A 21530-nucleotide genomic window follows, 5' to 3' on the forward strand; every position below is an offset into this window, starting at 1 on the left:
GGTAATGCCATCCAGTCATCTCATCCTCTGTCGCCCCCTTCTCCTCCTGCCCCCAATCCCTCCCAGCATCAGGGTCTTTTCCAATGAGTCAACTCTTAGCATGAGGGGGCCAAAGTATTGGAGTTTCAGCTTCAGCCTCAGTCCTTCCAATGATGTCTACTTTGGTACAAATAGCCCTTTTGTATTTACAATAAAATTTTGAAAATTAAGAGAAACAGAAGCTTAGATTATTAAGATAAAGGGATTCTTCTCATTACCTCCTTTAGATTAACAATAATATTGATATAAATGATTTCTTATTTGCATTTTAGGAAAACAACAGGGATTACAAAATCTAGTACAAACTTGATCATTTGTACAAAAACAAAACAAAACATAGTAGTTGTAGAGAGTTGTGGTGGGAATGTTTATTTCCTCCTGTATATGTGATATTTTCCTCTGCAAGCATTCTCACTTTCTTGAGCTGAAGCATTCCCCCACCCAACTAAAATTCAAAAGTTTAAAGGGAAAAAAAATCCAAACGTCACTTTTCATTTATGTTAATCTACTGCCATCTCCTCATAGCGACCTGGATTCTAGTTCATTAGTTCATCTATGAGCAGAGATTGCCCTGAGACATAAGCCAGTGTCCTTCTCCTTTAACCTCCATACTCACCATTTTTCCCAACTACTTTTGCACTGAAGCTTATTAAAAAAAAAAAAAAGACAAAAAATAAGTGGTGAATATTTAGTGGTTTAAGTTTATTTGGAGAAGGAAATTGCAACCCACTCCAGTATTCTTGCCTGGAGAATCCCATGGACAGAGGAGACTGGTGAGCTATAATCCATGGGGTCGCAAGAGTCGGACATGACTAAGTGACTAACACACACACACGTTTATTTGAAATTTTTGATCTTTTATTAAAGGATATTCTTCTGGTATAGGGGTCTGCAAACTACAGCCCAAAGGCCAAATCTCAACTTCTCTTTTTGTTTGGATTATGAGCTATGAATGGGCTTTTCCTTTTTAAATCACTGAAGCAAAATCAAAAGAAAAATAATTATTTGTAGCATGTGAAAACTATATAAAGTTCAAATGTTAGCATCCATAATAAATGTTTTGTGAGAATTCAAACACATCCATTCATTTACACATTGCCTATGGCTGTTGCCTTGCTCCAACAGCGGAGTTGAGTAGTTGTGACACAGACCATATGTTACACTCTTTTTGCTTTGCACCATTGCTTCTTTCACTACAAAATCACAGTGACAGTTCTAATTCTATGGCATTTCTGATGCCATGCACATCACTGTACCACAACATTTATTTTACTACCATGACAGATCATGTCAAAATAAGAACAAAGTGGACTTTGAATATTGCAATCTAATGGTACAGTAGACTATAGATTATTTCATTATCAAATTAGATGACAAAATATCTTTTTTATTAAGCAATGATACTTAATAAATGTTGATCTTTTCAGACTATGCACTCATCACATCTCCTACTCATGGAAAAACAACCACCAGGGGAAGTAGAAAATTTTAAGTAGAATAATCACAATAGAATTTTTTCACAAAAATTAAATAAAAATGAGGCTACAGTAGAATTCCTCAGCAGCTTACTCATTAACCAAGCAAAAAATGCATTTACCAATATTAACTTAGCAATTGAAGAAATGTAATGAGAGAAAGTAAGCAAGACTATCAAATTTTTAGCAAGAACAGTTTCTCAAGGCATTGGAAACAGTAACATCAATAGTCAGTTATAAACAAGGCAGATGATCTTGAGCAGCCTATAAACAAGGCAGATGATCTTGAGCAGCGTTCCTTGGCACTTAATGTCAAAAAATGTTACTACTACTAATCAGCTGTCACTTATCAGAGAAGTAATTGAAGAATTACTCTCTGGGACCAATCTGGATGGAACAGATGTAGGTGAGAATATTTTCAAGGAAGTTGAGGAAAACTAATTCAGTACAACCTCAAGTGGAATCTGCTAAAATGTGTTACCACTGATGATGGTAAAAACATGTGGAGCAGAAAAGGGCTTTTTTTTTTTTTTAAATTCACAGACCTTTTGATGAATTCAAGTGTTTAAAGCTTAAGGTTATTCCCTGTATTATTCATCAACAGGTACTTGGAATACTGAATATTTGAATCTCTCTGGTATCACTGAACCAGTGGTGTCAACAGTGAACTTCATTCACTCTTGTGGACTTAATCATTGTCAGTTGGATGACTTTGAACTCAAGACCAAGAATGGAATTTTTGTGAATGAGAACTTCTCTTAACCACTATTATCAAATCCTGAGCAGCTTTGAAATTAGCTTTTGTTGCTAACTTGATAATGTTTCTTAATGAACATAAAGAAAAGCAAAATAGTACTTCTATGTAAAATGCATACTTCAGTATGGTCATTTACACAACAACTGATGTTGCGGAATCACTAGTAATATCAAACTTTTTTTTTAATAATCCTTATGCTGTCAAAAGTTAAAACAACAAGCTAGATCTCCATTCTTAGACAAATTGGTAGTGGGCTAACTTACAGTTCTGAGCTAAAACTACAATCACAGTAGTATTTGCCCTTGATGAATATGCAAGGAAATTTTCCATATTTTGAAATCAATTTAATGGTACAGCTGAGGAGCTTCCATCTAAGTTTCTTCAGGTGTGGTCAAACTGCAAGGTAATGACATGTTAAAAGGCAAACATTAAGAAGAGCATCTATCAGTCTATAAAGTCCTCCCAAGAGATGAATATGTTCAATTAAAAACCACATATTTGTGTATTGTTAACAGCATTTGGTAGTACCTACTTCTGTAAAAAGACATTTTATTGATGAAATATACAAAATCTCATTTCAGATCAACATTGACAGATGGATATTTCCAACAAATTTTGATGATACAGCAAACAAAATTTGAAGGTCCAAATTTTGTCGTGAGTTTTCAGTCACTGCTCTAACAAATGACCACAATTTAGTGGTTTAAAACAATACTCATTTACTATCTCAGTTTTCTAAGTCAGAGTCTGAGTGGCAGCTCAGACTGATGGCTCCGCTCAAAGTCTCAAAAAGCCAAAATCATGGTGTCTGCAAAACTATGTTCTTTTCTGGGTGCGCTGGGAATGATTTCATTTCTAAGCTCATTTAGGATGTTGCATGAATTCAGTTCCTTATGATTGTATAACTGAGGCCCTCATTTCTTTGCTGAATGCTGTTAAGGGGCCAATCCTTGCTTCTAGATACCCACCATAATCTTTCTCATGCCTTCCAAGTGGCCCCTCCACCAACGGGGAGTCAAGTTCTTCTCATGTTTCTAATCTTTACAACTTCTTCCACTGCATCTCTTGGTCTTGAGTCTAATAGTATTCTCTGTGCTTTTAAAAGCTCATTTGATTCAATTAAACCTACCCACCATGAATAATCTAGACTAATCTATTTTAACATCCATAATCTCAATTGTATCTGCAACTTCCCTTTTGATATACAACATATTGACATATATAGAGGATCTAAGGACCAGGATGTGAACATATCTGTAGGGTCATTATTCTGCCCAACATATATAACTAAGCAAAATGCTATTTCCCAAAAAGAATCTATTCTTTTTATTAGCAGATCTGTGTTTCAAAAATATTGTCCTTTATTCTTCTTCTTATTATTATTGTTATACTTTGCATTTTCTTAAATAAAAATGTGTGCGAATGTGGTTTCTCCCTTGTTATATAAATACCTTCTTAATATCTTCAATTTTTCCTTTGGCCTATAAACCTAAAATACTTACTATCTGATTCTTAACGGAAAGTTTTCTGATCCTGTTCCAGTGGAAAAATAAATCAGCCCAGACTTTCTGGAAGGATATTTAATAATGTGTTTCAATAACTAAAACCAAAAAGACAAAACCAAACAGAAAACTGTACTAGAAACTATATTACTAGGAATTTTTCCTAGGAAATTATGGATGTGTGTGTTCAAATTTAGCAACAGATTTTATTAGCATCATTTATAAAGGCCAAAATTTGTAGTTAAGTATGTACCAATAAGAGAATGGTTAAGTAGGGTAAATCTATTTAGTACTCAAATTATTTTGTAATAAATAAAGTTATTTTTATCATCATTGACTAAGGCATTTTAACGTTTTTAATTATGCCTATTTATAATATTTAAAGACATAACCATAATTAAGTTATTTTTATAAAAATAATTGACTTAATTTTGTGAAAACATTAAAAAAAGCAATAGAAAAAGGTCTAAAATGATTAATCCTGAAATAGAGCTCGATGACTATTGTTTAGAGATGTGGAGAAATCTTCCAGAAGAAAGGGATAAAAAATAATGAGTTGTTTCTCAGGAGTGAGACTGAAAGTAGGGATTTTTAGAGAAGAGAGCCTTGCTTTTCATTATAAGGTCTGTGTACTATTTGGTTTTACCTTGATAACAGTGTAAAAATAAGGAATTGTGCATGTGTGTGTGTGTCTGCGTGTATGTTTGTGGTTTCTTCTTTAAGAAATGTGGCACGGAGGCTATCCTTTCCTCAAGAAATCATTATATCCCACAAAACAGAAATGACTGAAGAATTGGAAATAGAGCTCATTACTAAATTTGCTCCTTTTGACCAAACAGGCCAGAGCTTAAGTGAAAGAAACATAAATTGAATGAAATCTCACGGGACTTGAAAACAATCTTTTGTAGGTCACATTTTCTTTTTGGTCCAGGCTGTTCTGTCTACACTCATTTCCTGAAGAGAAGTGTCCCGAATTCTGCTGTGTTGTAGAAAGCCCTTCTTTCCCACCAAAATAAGGGAAATAATTAAGCAAAGGTCTTTTTCTCCCCAGCGGGAAATTTGACGCAGGCGGTGGAATAATTCCCTTGAATACATGAGGAGGAAAAGCAAGAAAAGGTCAGTAGATAGGCAATTTTTCTAAACAAGGAAAAATCCACGGTACACTAAGAACACAGAAAATTCTATTCAGCCTGAATATCAGAATAAGCACATGCTTTAAAGTAGGGAAAACTGATTTCAAATTTCAATAATCCTTAAGCCTACGAACCTCAGTTTTAATATCTGTAACACTGAATAAGTGATATATAGGTCACAGAATTCTTTAGCAATTAATTAAATAATGAATATAAAGTAACTAGCAAAATACTTAGCATTCAATAATCATTCAACATAGATAAGGTTCTATGTCTATTAAGGTAAACGTCTCCCGTTAAACTACATCCTTCCAAGTATCTGTAATCATATAAATAACATCTAAACCTATCTCTATAGACACTTAGATACAACTTTTAAATAAATACAAATTTATCTGTTTTACTTTCAAGTAATTATGTGATTCCTTTCACCTTAAGTACTTGAAGGCAAGAAGCACATCTAATAATTCTCATATAACTCTACACAAACCTGCATCCTTCTATTAATGTATTTGAATATTTACCTTCAGTATTTCACTTTATCTGAACACTAGCACCTGAGGTATGAACTTGTATTACCCCACTGTTATAGATGAAAAGGCAAAAACTCAGAGTGGTTATTAAATATCTTGGCCAAAGTAACATCACTAGAAGAAGGAAGAAAAGGGGTCTGAGGGATTTGAACCAGATGTGTCTACCCAGATGTGCCCAGATACCCATTATGTGTACTGCCGTCACCTGTAAAACTGCAAGGAAAGAGTTGCTGGGCCTGTCTGAGCACGGGTTGGAAGAGAATTTCCAGGCACAGAGCATCGCAAAAGGGAGTGAGTTTATTAAGAACAAAGAGCAGAGATAAAGTGGGCACTGTGAGCGCAGTGGGCTGACAACTCCTGACAGGCCAGGGAGAGTCAACAGTTTTCATGAGTTAATAGCCAAATTTTTATAGCCTTGAGACAAAGAAAATTCCTGCTGGAAGGCTGGTGTTTAGGTGATTGGGGAGCTTTGGGGGTGTTTCATGAAGTCGGCATCTTGGCCTAATTTGGAGTCAGGAAGCCTGTTAGTGATGTTCAGGGGCTTTTGGCAACTATTACAAAGGGGTTCGATTAACTTTGGAGGTATCCTTGGTTCTGGGATCCGTTTCTGTGACCTTGGTACAAGACACCATACCTGGGGCCTGGGGCAGGACTCAACATTACTGCTGCTGCTTTTATGCTTATCTTTGTAGGTGCATTGAGGTGGTATACTCTGCCTTTCCAGTGTACACATCCACATTTAATCCAGCACCAAATTATATCTATTTTCACTTGCAAGGGACCCTCAAATCATTTCACCCCTTAATATCCCTGTCCCTATTACCTTAGTCTAGCATGCTCTTGTCATGGGCTCAAACAACTGCTTTGGCTTCCTCTTGACTCTTGCGCCATCAGCTCACTGTATACACTGCAGCAGGGCTGTGTTCTAAAACCCAATCTGTGTCCACAACACTTCAGTAGCCCCCACATGGCTCTAAGGAAGAAGCTCCAACCCTTTTGCTCCCCCTACAATGTAAGCGCTGGGTGACAGTAGCCACCCTGTCCAGGGTGCAGAGGAAGTTTTGCACATTTTTGTTATTCATTAACTCTTCAGTCAGTCCACGAACCTAGTTTCCAGCCTCTTTATGTTCTTTCAGGTGACCGTTCCTTCAGCTTCATCTCTTGCAACTGCTGCCGTTGAATTGATACTCCAGCTATCATGAATGTTGTTTAGAGTCTGAAAATCACCAAAAACAGAAACAGTTATCAGAAAAGCCCAACACTGAGAAAAAGAAAGGTAAGCTCCAAGACTCAGTCTGATAAAATGAGGAGAGCTGAGGCTAGTGACAGGGCAGTTAGGAGGGCCAAACAGAGATACTTGGGAACAAAGGGCAAATGGACAATGGACACAGGCGAACGGGAGTACAGGCCTATGTCATCAGCCACAAGGACCAAATCTCTGGATCAAATATTGTCTGTATACCTGTCCTACCTCCCTTAGTGCCTTTCGTTGATTGGAAGAGCCTTTCTGGAATGAGTTAAGTAGCTATTATGCTACTACATGGTTATTTTTGCAGGCATCCTGTTAAAAACTGAGGGTGCAAGATCAGTGGGTAGCAGTCATTGCAATGTATGTAGGAAGGCGATATTGATTATTTCAATACAATAGAAGACAGACTGCACTGCATTTTATAGCGGCATAGCAAAGGAGGGGTACTTTGCCAAAGATGAGGGCTCGCAGAAAAAGGTTTCATCTCAGTTTCTATAAATGTCTGTTGATTTTGCCTAGGTCAACAAGATAACTAAATCTCCCAATGTGTAGTCTACATGTTTTATGGACATGCACAGTTGTTTATGTAGAACAGGTAAATGGTCATATGAAACTTTTTATTTCCCTATTTGAATATGAATTCATTTTGTTGACATGGCTTTACCTAGCTAAAAGGCTGAATCCTTCCCAAAGGTCACAGAGGAATTCCTCACTTTGTTTGACAGGCTGAAGACCAAATTTTTGAATGTCAAGCACACTTATAAATAGTTTGAGTTTATCTGATGTCTAATGCCATTTCACTTATATATTTTTTTTCTGAAGAAATCTGTTTTCCCCGGCATGAAAACTCTATTTGAAATTAAGTCATAGGCAGGTCCTAAGGCACCAGGACTGAGGCTCTTCTGTGTCTCTCTCTTCAATCTCCATACCACTGTGGGAGGTGGGGAGATGGGGAGTCAGCCAAGGGTCGGGAGGTGCAGTCATACGAATAGGGCAACTCAGTCTTTCATATTATGATCCCAAATGTGCCACCCCAATATTTTCAGGAATATGCTGCATTGAATATGCAGAGTGGGGACTCGCTCAGAAATCACAGTTGCAATTCCTGGGAGCAGTGGTTTACCAGGTATGGGAAGAGGGCAGAGCGGTGGAAGCCCTCCACCTAAGTGTAGGCAGTAATAGCACTGGCTGTACAAAACCGAAAGAAATACTAAGGCTGATTAAAGCCTTGCCTGCTTTTTATTATCACCGTATATTGTCATTCTAACCAATGTCAGTGGTAAAAATCCTCCTTTCTGCTGAGTTAGACCATTCCCTCTGCACCACACCCTTCCTGCAAAGTCTCTTTCTCACTATGGCAGTCTCTCTTTCTCCTGCACCTGCTGAACAAAGGCTGCTGTTCCCAGAGACAGGAAGTGTTGTCATCTGCTGCTGTTTTCTTTAGAGTGGCATCGGTGTTGCTATTTGATGCAATAGTTACATTGCAATAGTAAACGTGGAGCTCTATCCCGGGCAACATCCTACTGCTTCCCTAGTAGAATATCTCTTCCCTGGCAAATAGGATGCCCACTTCTACTCAGCAAATGGCTTCACAAAATAAGTTTGCCAAGATCTGATGGGAGAACGGCCTTATCAGGGGATAGGAGTGATTTTCAAGTCAGGCCTGAAAGTGATGAGCACAGTAGCAAATGACTGCTGGTCCTTTAAGAACAGGTTTCTTCCTGGGGGCAGTAACACCAATAAAAGCCCAGTTCGGGGCTTCCCTGGTGACCCTGAGGGCAAAAGAGTCTGCCTGCAACGTGGGAGACCCAGGTTCAATCCCTGAGTCAGGAAGATCCCCACTCCAGTATTCTTGCCTGGAGAATTCCATGGACAGAGGAGTCTTGCTGGCTACAGTCCAAGGTGTTGAAAAGAGTTGGACACGACTGAGCAACTAACACTTTCACACTTTGGAAACCAACAACCCATTTCGAGTTTAAGCTCGTCTTTCGGAAAATGTATAACTTTTCAACAAATAACAGGTAAGTAACCGCCTCCAGGGTTCATCTGGAAGAAAAAGATATTTTTCAGAATAATCTGTAGAAAGCCTTGGTAGGAATATTTGAGCAAACAGAATTCATATTGAGAGGAAGGGAGGGAGGGTAAAAGAGAGGAAATAAGGAGGGAAGGGAAATGTGTAGGAAATTCTTCCATCTTTGTAGAGCAAAAGTGTACTGCATTTGGATTTTTTTTTAGAAAAAGCAAAATTAAATTAAAAAATGCTTTAAAAAAGTGTGGTCTACATCTGCCTAAGTTAGAAAATGTGTATTTAAATGGCTGGAAATTGACTGTGTACAAAGCAGCATGTCATCTTTTTGCATTGATCCAATAAGACTCTGCACTAACTGTATTTTGGCAGGCAGTTTTTAATCTTCAGCCCAGCTACTCCCCTGTGGCCAGAGTATTCTAAGTATTTTTCCAGCCTCCATCTATCTTTTTCTAGACCCACAGCAAAGCTTGTGGTCTCCTTGTATGCTGGGCCACTTCCCACCCTCAGAGATTCTGTGTTTGATATTGTGTAAATAGTATGGAATTCTCTAGATAAGAATAGTGGACTGGGTAGCCATCTCCCTCTTCAGGGGATCTTTCTGACCTGCGGATCAAACCCAGATCTCTTGCATTGCAGGCAGATTCTTTACCTTCTGAGCCGCCAGGGAGGCCCAAATAGTAACCAGGAAAGGGAAACTGAGACTTGGAAATCAGAGGTTACACTTGTTAAGATGTAGCAAACCTAGAAAATGAACCCCATGAACTCAAGTTCCCAAAGGATGGAGGCATCAAACCTGGAATGAAATTAACATCACTTTAGCTCAATTATAAAACTTAGTTTACAAATATAAATTGTAGGCACATGGACATTTAATGATTTGACCAAGGTGATACAGCAGTTAAGCAGGAGAAGAAACTAACTAATGACTAAGACAGAAGCAGAACCTTGCTGCATGAAATCTTCTCCAGAACTTTAATCATGTTCCACCATAAGAAAATAATAGTTCTGGCAAAAACAGTCTTGATGATTTATTTATAAATGGTAGAAAGTGGATGTCTAGAGCCTTCTGCTCCTTTTGTGAATGTGTAGTATGGATATTTTACTGTTAGAATGAGAACCGTTTTTATTTTAGGTTTTAAGTATACAGGGTGCAACAACATAGCAGTGAGAAGGAATACTGCCACATTTGATGCACAATCATATGTGAAAATATTTGGGTTATCAATTAATGCAAATCCTGTCTGAACGTCCTATAATTTTTACTAAGGCAAGATGTTTGCACAGACACCTGGGTCAGTCAGTTTCATCCTATACAAATATGGTGATCAGAGACAGTGAATTTTCTAGGAGAGTTAACATCTGTCTGTATCGTATTTAAACGAAGGCAATTTTAAGATACCAAATATTCTTTGTATACATAGCTTTTTAGCATAAATAAATTTCAAACCAGAAAAACAATTCCTTTGTTAGATTATAGCTCTAATTTCCATTTAGAAAATATGGTCCACCCCCCAAATAATTTCCTCCACACAGAAAAACGCAGCACCAAAGTTAGTGTCAGATGCCCCACATTCAAACATCCTTGCCATCGCACCATACTTCTTCCTAAAAACAAACAAAAACCTTTGCTTAAAATAAAGCAACAACACAAAACAAACTAACAAAATAAACCCACATAAACTTCTGTTTGAGGAAGTGCTCTGAGAGGCAGCTCACTCCTTTCTCAGCCACAGTGTGAGTCCAGATTGGTCTAAGTCCATTACTGTGTTATCACTCCTCTCACCAGTGACTGATTTACATGACGGTTTTCTGGGAAAGAGTTCCTCGCTCTTAGAAAAGATTAAGAGAAAGAGGTGGCTTCCTTTTCTTCAGGATCTTGCTTTGCCTGGATGTATGGCCCATAGAGTCAGCAGGCGCTTGGAGTCCATGCTCTAGGGATGGGTAAAGCAGAATGAGCTTCCCCAATGCCTCAGTGGCTAAAAACCCACCTGCAATGCAGGAGACACAGGTTCGATCCCTGGGTCAGGAAGATCTCCTGGAGAAGGAAATGGAGGCCCACTCCAGTACTCTTGCTTGAAAAAATCCCATCGACAGAGGAGCCTGGCAGGCTACAGTCCATGGGGTTGCAAAAGAGGGGGAGACAACTGAACAACTAAGCATGATGGATGCACAGTGCAAAGCAGAATGAGGAAAAAAAAAAAGTTGGATTCCTAATGACACCCTAGAACCCAAATTAACCAGCTCTATAACTGCCATACTTCTGGACATCTTGTTGTGTGTAATGAATGTTCTTATTACTTAAACTAGTTGTGACTGGAAACATCCAACATGATAAAAGACCAAAACTGTCTCTAAAATTTCCCTCTCAGACACGCTTTTTCTGGATACAACCAGCCTTACCAAGAGAGTGGGAAAGCCAAGGAAAGTTCCTTAAAGCCATCACAGAAGGAGTTCAATTTTGAGTATTTTCTTCAAGCCCCAAAGCCAGCACTGCTGGAACTGCAGAGCAGTGAGTCCTCTGTGAAATGGCAAAGGGCGCCAGATGTTCCCCTCGAACACACAACAGAGGCTGAGGGTAAACAGGGCAAGAGAGACCAGGAAAGGGGTGAGAGAGTTGGCACCGTGATCGCCATACCCATCCTTCTCCCTAGACACACAGCTGACCTGCTTCATTCAGCTTCTCTTGTGACTAATTGGAGGCATATAAGAGGAAGTGATGTATGCCTCTTTCCAGACTGAGCCATAAACCCTCCGGATGTGCTCTTCCAGACTCTCTCCCCCATTCAGCTGGCTGGCTAGAAAATGGCCTTAGGAATGACCCTGGAAGCCATGAGTTAAAGGCAGATGAGTGCTCCATGGAAACAGGCCTCTGTCCTCTATCTGTTCTGCTCAGCAGGAATATCCAAAATAGACTGTTCATCTTGAACGAGGTATAAACTTTTAGTGTTTTACACTGCTGAGTTTTAGTGTTTTATTTGCTACAATTGCTCATATTACAGCATTAATTAATGCAGCAGAGTTACAGCTTTGGTGAACAGTGATATGACAAGTGAACAAGTAGGTTAATAGGTTTATAAATACGGACAACCTGAGGCTCAGAGATTTAGTGTCCTGCCCAAAATATCCATGAACTAACTTGTAGAGCTGACCTAGAACTCAACCATTCTGTGTCCAAGTTCACCTCCTTCTGGTATCCTAACCTACAAAAGGACAAGTAGATAAAATCTGAGTGGGTTCCAAGTCTTGAAAATTCACCTTGGCCAAGATATATCAGAAAAAACAAACCCTATAACTAAACAGCACAGATTATTGTGTTATCACTGACTATTCCCGAATTACACTGCTTTCACCTTTATACTAAGCTTTATTTTACGTCAGATTCACTGGAATCATCACACAACTGGTATCCACTGAATGATTTAGTGCAAATTAACCTGTAGGTTGATCTAGAATATCCTAACATCTCCTTCAATTTTGGCATATAATTTATCTTTCTAATATGATATTTGGCATTAGCTTTTAACAGTATCAAAATTAAAAACCATGCTTTTCTTCCATACTGGTATTTGGCATTAACTTTTTGTAAAATTAAAATTAAGAAACCATACTTTTCTTCTTTCTCTTAAATATTTTTTTCTAATTAAAAGTTAGTATGCTTTCATTATAGCAATGTGATTTCAAAATTTCCCACAGAGTCAGTGTTTCGTTGTTGGAGGGGGAAGTTATAGGTAAGCAATGGGAAGAGGCTACAATTATCCATCTGGCAATAGATTATAGTTGGAGACGAAAGTATAAACTCATATTTAGCTTAACATGGATACAGAGAGTTACATAAAGAACTCTAAATATACACATATTAAGGGATTAGTACAGACCCATGTATTTCCTTTCTCTGTCAGCTGAGAGGGCTTAGAAGCAATAACATCCCAAGAGCAAGCAGCACATAAGCTGCCCAGATCTTTGTTTCTGTTACCACTGTACAATAAAACGAAGCATGGCCCCTTGGAAAAATGGATGATTTTAGAACTGGAGCAGGAAAGAGAGGAGATGAGCCTGGGGTATCTTATATTGCCAGAAAATAAGGAATACTTTTAAAAAAGATATCTCACAATAATGGGATATGTCAAAGGAGCTCCCCATCACCAAAACTGGAACAATTTGGGTAACAAAGTAAGCAAAGTAATATCAAAATTATAGCCCAAAATATAAAATAACTCTCTAGAAATATCCGTGAGTCTATAGTGATACAAAATATGGAATAAATGAACAGAGTAGAACAGACAAGTATTCCATGTAGAAAAATTCCAAATAACCTATGGAGACTCCAATCTCAAGGAGGAAAGAGGTGGACCATAACGCCCACTCCTTAAGTGTAGGTTGTACATATTGACTTCCTTCCAAAGAAGACAGTGTGGAAAGGCAAATGGAAGAAGAGTAACTTTAAAGCAGAAAAACCTAACAAGCACTACTTCAGGTAGGGTATTCAAGGTTCATATGCATAGTGACAAGTCACATTGATAGAGTGTACCCTCCATAAGCTGCAGTGAAAGCAGCACTTTACCTCTGTATTCTTCTTCAACAAAACTCCTTACCCCAGTCTAATCAGGAAAAAAAAAAATCAGACAATTCCCAGGTGAGGGATATTTTACAAAGTATGTGACCGGTACTCCTGAAATCTATCAAGGTCGTCAAAAAGGAGGAAAGTTTGAGAACTATCACAGCCAAGAGGATCCTAAGGCAATAGGATAACCAAATGCAATGTAGTATCCTGAATGGGATTCTGGACCCAAAAAATGGATGTTAGTAAAAATGAAGAAAATCTACAGTATGGACTTCAGTTAAAAATAATGTTATCAATATTGGTTCATGAATTGTCATGCAAGTACCATACTAACATGAGAAATTGACATTAGGGAATTGAATGTGAGATATAAGAACACTCTGTGTCCTGTCTTCACAACTTTTCCATAATGTAAAACAGTTCTAAAATTTAGAAGTTATTTTTAAAAAAAAAATCACATCTTAATCCTATCATCTTGCAATAGACAGACATTTTAATGCTGATTTAACCTTTTTTTTTTAAATGGGTCTATCTTCATTTTTCAAAGTGGTTTCATCCTGTACATACTTGTTCACTTAAACTTTATGTCATTACATGTTTTCATGTCATTATAATCTTACAACATAATTTGTATTTATATCAAAGTAGTTCATCTTAGGAATGGATCCAAAGTTATTTAGTCAATTACCTATTGACTATCTTTATTCTTCTGTGTGCATGTGCTTATTTGGTCAGTCGTGTCCAGCTCTTTAAGATCCTATGGACTGTAGCCTGCCAGGCTTCTCTGTGCATAGGATTCTCCAAGCAAGAATACCAGAGTGGGCTGCCATTTCCTCCTTCATGGGCTCTTCCTGACCCAAGGAAGCCATCTCCCGTGTCTCCTGCATTGCAGGCAGATTCTTTACCTGCTGAGCCAGTAGGAAAGCCCTTATTCTTCTTTAATCCTACTGAATTTACTGAGGAAGGAGGTATGGAAAATAGACAGAGTAAGAAGAGAGGAAACAATTCTGACCTATCTGTTCATTGTGAGAAAGAGAGGAACCAGCCTGATCCAGAGCTGCCAGGGAAAATGCATTGGGCCCAGAAACAGGAGACCAAGGCCAGTCACTGGCGTCAGCTCTGCAAATAACTCTAACTGTAGCCTTAAACTCACGTCACTCTACAGTTCTTTATCTACAAAATGTCCTTATCCATAATATAAACCAGGTAACTTACTTGACACCAAGTAAAATTCCATTCCTGAAGTCTATTCTTCTATATTTTGCAACAAGACTATTTCTTAGAAAATTTCGCATAGGTAATACAGCCAAATATACTTAATATAATGAAGAGGGTGTAGAAAATGGATGACAGATACATTTCCTCTTTGTTGTATAGCCAAAAACAATTCTCTATCACGTGGCACTAATGGAATACATTATATAAAGTGACTGTTGGATGCACAGGGAACCATTCCGGGTGAAAAAGAGGGAGAACTAGTCCATGAATGTTGCAAGAACAATGAGTTTAGCTGAACTTAAGGAAACTGTCTAACAACAGATTGGTTCCTAGAAAAATTAGTGAGCTTTTAGTTGTGAGAATTTGCAGCCTGGGCTGGATCGAGAACCACTGGGAATATTATAGAAAGTATTTCTGTCCTGGGTAGGAATTCAAGCTGAATGGTCACCGAGAACACTTTCCATTTTTAAGGGCTAAGATGTTCCTTTATTCTTATGAGCAACACCATCTTTAGTAGTGACTCTGTTTCTGAGCTCTCTCCTGTCTCCTTGGTCTCTCAGCTGAAGAACAGATCCATTAACAAAAATAAAGGCATCAATTAGGTGGATAAATCCTTTGGCTAGTTTGTATGCTTTGATGGGTGCATCTCTAAGCATCCTGTGAAGGATGTGATTAAGAGAGTGTGAGTGAAATCATCTCTATTAGGTCAATGTAAAAAGAAGAGAAACTTTGGAGAGCAGATCTCCAGTTCACCATCAAACTTTAGAATCTGTCCTCAAAATTTCTTCCTATTCTTTCTAGAACATGAATTTGTGAAAGTCCCAATAGATAGTAAACAGCATACACACACTTATTAAAGTTTTTGAAATTGATCTAATTTGCAGGTAAAGTTTCCTCACTTTTCCATATGGCGAAGGTGGCTGTTTTATACATTAATTGACTCCAATGTGTATCCCTTCTACCTAGCTCACCTTCTTTCTTCAAACAAAGACTAGGCGTTAGGTGTCCCAAAACGTTTGTTTCTGGAATTTCACTCCGAGGGTAAAAATCAGATAGATTCTCAGTCCTCAAGGATGAGGGGCAGAAGGGGAAATGGGAGAAAAAGACTAAAACCAGTTTTAGGAACTTTTGGTCCTAAACTTCAAAAGTACGGAAGTGAATGCAATATTTTATGAGAAACCACATATTGCCTGCGGATCTTCACTTCCAACACACACACACACACACACACACACACACACACACACACACACACACACACACACACACACACACCCGAAGCCGCAGGCACTTCCAACACACACACACACACACACACACACCCGAAGCCGCAGGCGACTGCTATTGGCAAATGCCTCCTCTCCAATCACCAGAGCAAGGAAGGATCCCTAGAGCCCCAACGCACCGCCAATAGATAGGGTCTCTGCAGCCCGGGGAAAGACAGCGTGGAAGGCTTTGCAAGGAAATCCCTTGCATGCTTTGTGGTGTGTTAAAAATGCAGCATCATCCTCTCAGCTCCCTTCCTTGGTCCGACAAGCCGAATTCGAGAGCACAGGGAAACGAGGGGCGCAAAGGCTGCCTCCTCCTGAAGCCCTCGAGTCCCTCCCTCCACGCCCCCCCACCCGCTTCTGAGGCTCTCCTCGCCACCGCTCCAATGGGCCGGCGGCGCCTTCCCCATCTCCTCTTCCATTCACTCCGGAGGGGAAGGAGGAAGAGGGAAAACAAAACTCTAAAAATAACTGTTAGCCTCTTCCAAAAAGGAGAAGCTTAGCTGCCCCCCTCCATCCCCCGCTCTCGCCCTCCCCTTCTCCCCACCCGCCCCCCCTTCGTGGGGCACAAGTCTGCTTCTTACAACGCCGAGCCACATGGTTCCAGTTAGGCGCCGAACCCCACCGGGACGGAGAGGAAATTCACATCTGTGGGACGCTCCGCGCGGAACCAGCTCCAGCGAGGGAGACCGGGGGACTGCAGCACCGAGATGAAGGGCTAGACCGCGGGATCGCTGCTCATGCGGTGAGAAGGGGGCGCGGGAGGCGGCCGGGGCGGGCGGGCAGGGGTGGGCCCCGGGGCCCTCGCAGCGCCCGCTGGTCGCCCCCGCGCGCGCCGTCTCTATCTGCCCGCCTTGCTGCAACTTGCTGCAGTGTTTGAAAGAGTAGTAGGAGCGCATGGAGGTGGGGCCGGGGAAAGACCGGGCGGAGGAGAGGGGGGCGCGGGGAGCGCGGAGGGGGCGGGGAGGCGGCGGCCGCTGTGGGGCGGGGGGCCGACCGGAGCGGGTGAGACCGGGCGTGGGGGGCGTGGAGAGAAGAGGGGTAGCCCGGCGCTTACACATGTCACATGTGCTTTTTAAGACGGCCGGGAGCGCCTGCGAGCTGGATTTGGTGGAGGATGCTGCGGCAGGTGCTTCGCAGAGGGCTCCAGTCGTTCTGCCACAGGCTGGGCTTGTGCGTGAGCCGACACCCGGTCTTTTTCCTCACCGTGCCCGCAGTCCTGACCATCACCTTCGGCCTCAGCGCGCTCAACCGCTTCCAGCCCGAGGGCGACCTGGAGCGCCTGGTCGCTCCCAGCCACAGCCTGGCCAAGATCGAGCGCAGCCTGGCCAGCAGCCTTTTCCCCCTGGACCAGTCCAAAAGCCAGCTCTATTCGGACTTACACACCCCCGGGAGGTATGGCAGGGTGATCCTCCTCTCCCCACCCGGGGACAATATTTTGCTCCAGGCTGAGGGGATCCTGCAGACCCACCGAGCCGTGCTGGAAATGAAGGTGAACCACAAGGGCTATAATTATACTTTTTCCCATCTGTGTGTGTTGAGAAATCAGGATAAGAAATGCGTGCTGGATGATATTATTTCAGTGCTAGAGGATCTCAGGCAGGCTGCCGTCTCCAATAAGACAACAGCCAGGGTGCAAGTGAGGTATCCCAACACTAAATTAAAGGTATGCTCCTCCTGCATGCTTCTGCCAATTAAAGAGGCAGCACTTCATTTCTTGCCCTAAACAAGCAAAGAAAATGCAGAGGTCTCATCCTTAAGACTCAGAAGCTGATGCTTCTTTCATTTTGGGGGGGCGGTGGGGAACGATGGGCAACCGAGTGAAGAAAACAGGCAATAAATGGCATGACTAGATATTAAGCAATTCAAAGCCAAACAAATGCCAAAAATGAAAAAAAAAAAAAAAAATGGACGGAAAAAAAAAAGTTGTTTCTGAGACCCTGCAATTACATCTTTGTTCAGGGTTAATAAATCAGTGAATGGAAGGGGGAGGGGGAATCCTGAACAATTTGGGGGATTTCTTTTCATTTGGGGCTCGATGTATTTCTTATTACTGATTACACATCCCACCTGGTGCCATATCGACCCCTTTACATCTTCAGCCTTGCTTGATTTTGACATGTAGGGAGTTTGTGCTTCGCTGCCCTGCGAGTGTGTGTCTGAAAGCAGTGGGCATGAATGGGTAAGGATTCCAGGAATTATGTGTGTGTGTGTGTTTGCATAGGGAAAGAAGCAGGAATTTTCTCTGTGTGAAAATGGAGATGTGCAGCTAACGGATGTAGTAGTTAGCTGAGCCCTGTTATTTCCTCCCCGCCACACACATAGACCCTAAATCCAAACCAAAGCAAGATTATTATACTAGCCCAATAGCAAAAGGAAAAATTCCACAGTCAGCGAAAGTTGTCTTGAATGATAATTCTGGCATTAAATAGACAGTACTTTTTAAACTCTCAATTCCGATTTTGTTGCTCAAATGAGATTTCTAAACTCATTCCACACTGTCAGGATTGAGCTGCTGCAGGCAATGAGGCATGCAGTCTCCAGGTGACTGAAGTTTCAGGGACAAATGTGACTTCCAAAAGAGTCACTGCACCATTTGTATGCTCAGCCTTGAGCAGCTCAGAGGCTGCACAGTCAAGAATTCCCAAGGCAGGTGTTTCCCAAGAAGAAAGAATTTTCTTTCTTCTAATGTGTATGAGGATGTGTGTGTGCTTCTAGGGAAATCATGGAATAGAAGTGATCCCAGTGTCAATGAATGGGTGGCCAGATATAGGAAATTGCTAATGTTTCTATTAATTTATTTGATACAATCAGCATCTGTACACAATTTAGAAAAATAAATTTCTCAGGATTTTTGAGGTAAAGGGCTCTTTTTCCTGAATTGAAGAAGTTAATGCACTTGGAAACTAGGGATTCCTCAGAAAATCCCATAACCTGCCTCCTTTTAACATATTGCCCTTGTTTATGGATCCAGAGGCTGACAAGGTTTCAGCCCCTTGATCGCAGGAGCAATCCCTTGGGGTTTAGTGAGACTAGACAGATGATTCATTAGCTTGAAGTCTAGGTAAGGGCTTGCCTGCCTCACACTTATTGAAGGGAGCATGATGAATAGATGTGGTCGGGTTGCATGCTTTTCATTTCCCAGACCCTTTGCCATCAACATTATTGCTTGCTCAAGAGAAGGATGTGGTGAAGAGGTGATCTTCTTCACCTCCAGATAGTCTTTAACTGAGTTCTTTCCTATGTCAAACATCGGGTGTAAAGAAAGATTTGAAATTGTGACATATTTAAATTTCAATTTGTTTTCCCTATTTGAAGCAAGTTTGCAGTTTATTAATATGCAGTCTTAATTGAGCCCCTTATTTACTTTAGTCAGCAGTACTCTCCAGATGTAAGGGCTCTGTCCAATCAGCCACCATGGGCATTTTGTTTATCCAGCAATATCATTCTGATATGCACTGTACAAACTCCTAAGGTCTCTAATTCACCTCTTTAATAATGACTGACTGTACTCCTGTGATTTACTGGGTGCTCTTCTAGGCACATGGGACAAGTCTGGAGCAAGAAAAGCAAAGTTCTTACCCTCAGGGGTCTTAATCATAGATGTCAATGTCCTTCCTTTGATTATCTGTAAGCAGGGACTCTAATCTTTGGATCCAGAGGTGTTCCATCTAAACTTTCTGGCTGATTGGTTGGTTCATCTACATCTTGATAGGAACCAATGGATAATCATAAAAGAATGGAGTAGTTGATTACAAAGGGCTATGTAGTACTAGTGGAATTATTCTGCTAACCATAATAAGAACAGGAGAATTATACACTGGCTGTCTGATCTGTAAAGTCCCTTTTCTGCTATATTCTATCAATAATATCAATGTGTCCTCCAGTGCATTGGCTTGACTCTTTCTGTGTGCAGTCAGTGGGGTCCTTAAGCTATTTTTGGGTAAATGAATTATTTCAGAATCTTCTGAGAGGAGTGGGCTTTCCTGGTAGCTCAGATGGTAAAGAATCTGCCTGCAATGCAGGAGAGCCGGGTTCAATCCCCAAGTTGGGAAGATCCCCTGGAAAAGAGAATGACAACTAACTCCAGGATTCTCGCCTGGAGAATTCCTTGGACATACCATGGGGTCCCAAAGAATTGGACATGACTGAGCGACTAACACTTTCACTTTCTGAGAGCAGTGGATTCTCTGAAGCATCCAGATGGAATATCACACATGCTAATGTAATATAAAGTACAACTGGTGGAATTCCAGGGATACCTAGAATCCTATCAGAGTCTCCAGGGACTTTCAGGTGAAGAACTCCCTCACACAGAGTTAAGTGAGATGGCCCTTTGTTTTGTTTATATGTGACACGGAAATGATTTTAATCCATACATGACAGTGATGCTCAAAGAATGTCCCTAGGATGCTGACCCTTAGTAAACTTCGAGAACTTCTGGTGTATGATATTTGAGAGAAATTTTATATTCACAGTTTTTGGCCCTTTAATTAGTGTTGCTTTCATCTGTTACACTTGGGTCACCAATCTTCCCAACTCTGGCCGGTATGGAAAATTTCAGTGCTGGATAATGCCATTGGTGGACAGAGAATCAATAGTTGAGGGAAAAGGCAAAATAAATAGCAGGGGCAGGATGGTGTGAATAGGAACTGGCAGTCTCCTGACATAAAAAGAGCAGTAGGTCAGAGCCTGGAGAAGTCTGAAGATGTATAAACATTGATTGACAGAAAGCTTAGGTTATGACAATTGGAAAGACATCTTCCAAATATTATTAAGACACCCAAGTAGTTCTGAGCACAGAAAGGTTTAGAACTTCTGATAAACATGATTATCTTGACAAGGTGATCCAGACAGGCAGGAACACAGGAAGTTGCTACTATGGAATTCTAAAGAGAGGCTCAGATAAAGCTGATATGAAAAAAGGAGCAGTCAGCTTAGAATCCTACAAAAGAAACATACACATTTTCAAAAGCTGTGTAGGAAAGGTGCCAGGATTGGAAATCCCTACACCTATGTAATACAAACTCTACAATTGTGCCTGTCATTATCATCTTTATGTTACTATATTCCTGAGTAGGCACAAAGGTCAAGTCTTATATTCCTTCTGTACTATTCACATCCCCCCAACCCAACCTGTACATTTCTATGCAGGCAGTATTTACATCATTGATTAGTCTATTGACTAATATGTTCATTTATACTGCAACATCACAAAGCTGTTATCAACCTTCACACCTCTATGATGTGCTTTTACTTTAAAGATATTCTGTATACTCTCCAGATTTCTGTAAATTTTTTGACCCTACTAATTCAGGGGCCATTTTTTCCCACCTATTTAAGCATACATATTGTATAAATTGATACAGTGTAGCCTGGCTGAATTTTGAAATTGAACACATAGTGTTGGAACCAGTCTCCTGATTAAAATGAAACAGGCACTCAAAATCCTTAAGCAAGGACTGCTCTGGACTCCAAAAAATATTGTCATTATAATTCAAGGGGCTCAGGTGGTTACAGGTAATATTTCCTTACTTCTTAGGTAGGCCATGATGACCTCACTTTTCCATCTGGCTAGTTCTAAGAAAGTACTAACTTCCATATGTCCCTGTTTCCTTAATTTTGCCACTGAAAAAGGCCAAGTAATGAAGAAGCAGAAAAATGTGGTCCATGGCAAATGGTAAGAAAGAAGTGAAGCAATCCCCTGCAGCCTGTCTTCCCCATTAAATTCCATTAATACATACCTCTGAATAGATGTTTAAGTGA

The 21530-nt window shown here is 40.5% G+C and overlaps 1 protein-coding gene and 1 long non-coding RNA gene across 4 annotated transcripts in view; one reads left to right on the forward strand and one right to left on the reverse strand.

Moving 5' to 3' along the window:
• Positions 1–890: 890 nt before the first annotated feature.
• On the reverse strand, positions 891–16465 carry LOC122430067. 2 transcript variants are annotated; one of them, XR_006266221.1, is made up of 3 exons: positions 16349–16465; positions 11118–11286; positions 891–6655 (listed from the first exon to the last, which is right to left on the reverse strand). It is a non-coding gene; the product is annotated as an uncharacterized LOC122430067 (long non-coding RNA). The 2 variants fall into 2 exon arrangements; XR_006266222.1 differs by lacking the exon at positions 16349–16465 and adding an exon at positions 13967–14093.
• PTCHD4 (patched domain containing 4) overlaps positions 16377–21530 on the forward strand; it is a 191846-nt gene continuing 186692 nt past the window's right edge. The window contains exons 1-2 of one of the 2 annotated variants that reach the window (XM_043450848.1): positions 16377–16509; positions 16845–17256. In XM_043450848.1, the coding sequence (XP_043306783.1) occupies positions 16505–16509; positions 16845–17256 (417 nt within the window). In that variant the 5' untranslated portion in view covers positions 16377–16504. Of the gene's footprint in view, positions 16510–16830; positions 17257–21530 lie in introns of those variants that run through there. The other variant, XM_043450847.1, reaches the window with a different exon arrangement.

Source organism: Cervus canadensis, chromosome 28 (assembly GCF_019320065.1).
Source record: "Cervus canadensis isolate Bull #8, Minnesota chromosome 28, ASM1932006v1, whole genome shotgun sequence".
In the NCBI taxonomy this organism is placed as follows: Eukaryota; Metazoa; Chordata; class Mammalia; order Artiodactyla; family Cervidae; genus Cervus; species Cervus canadensis.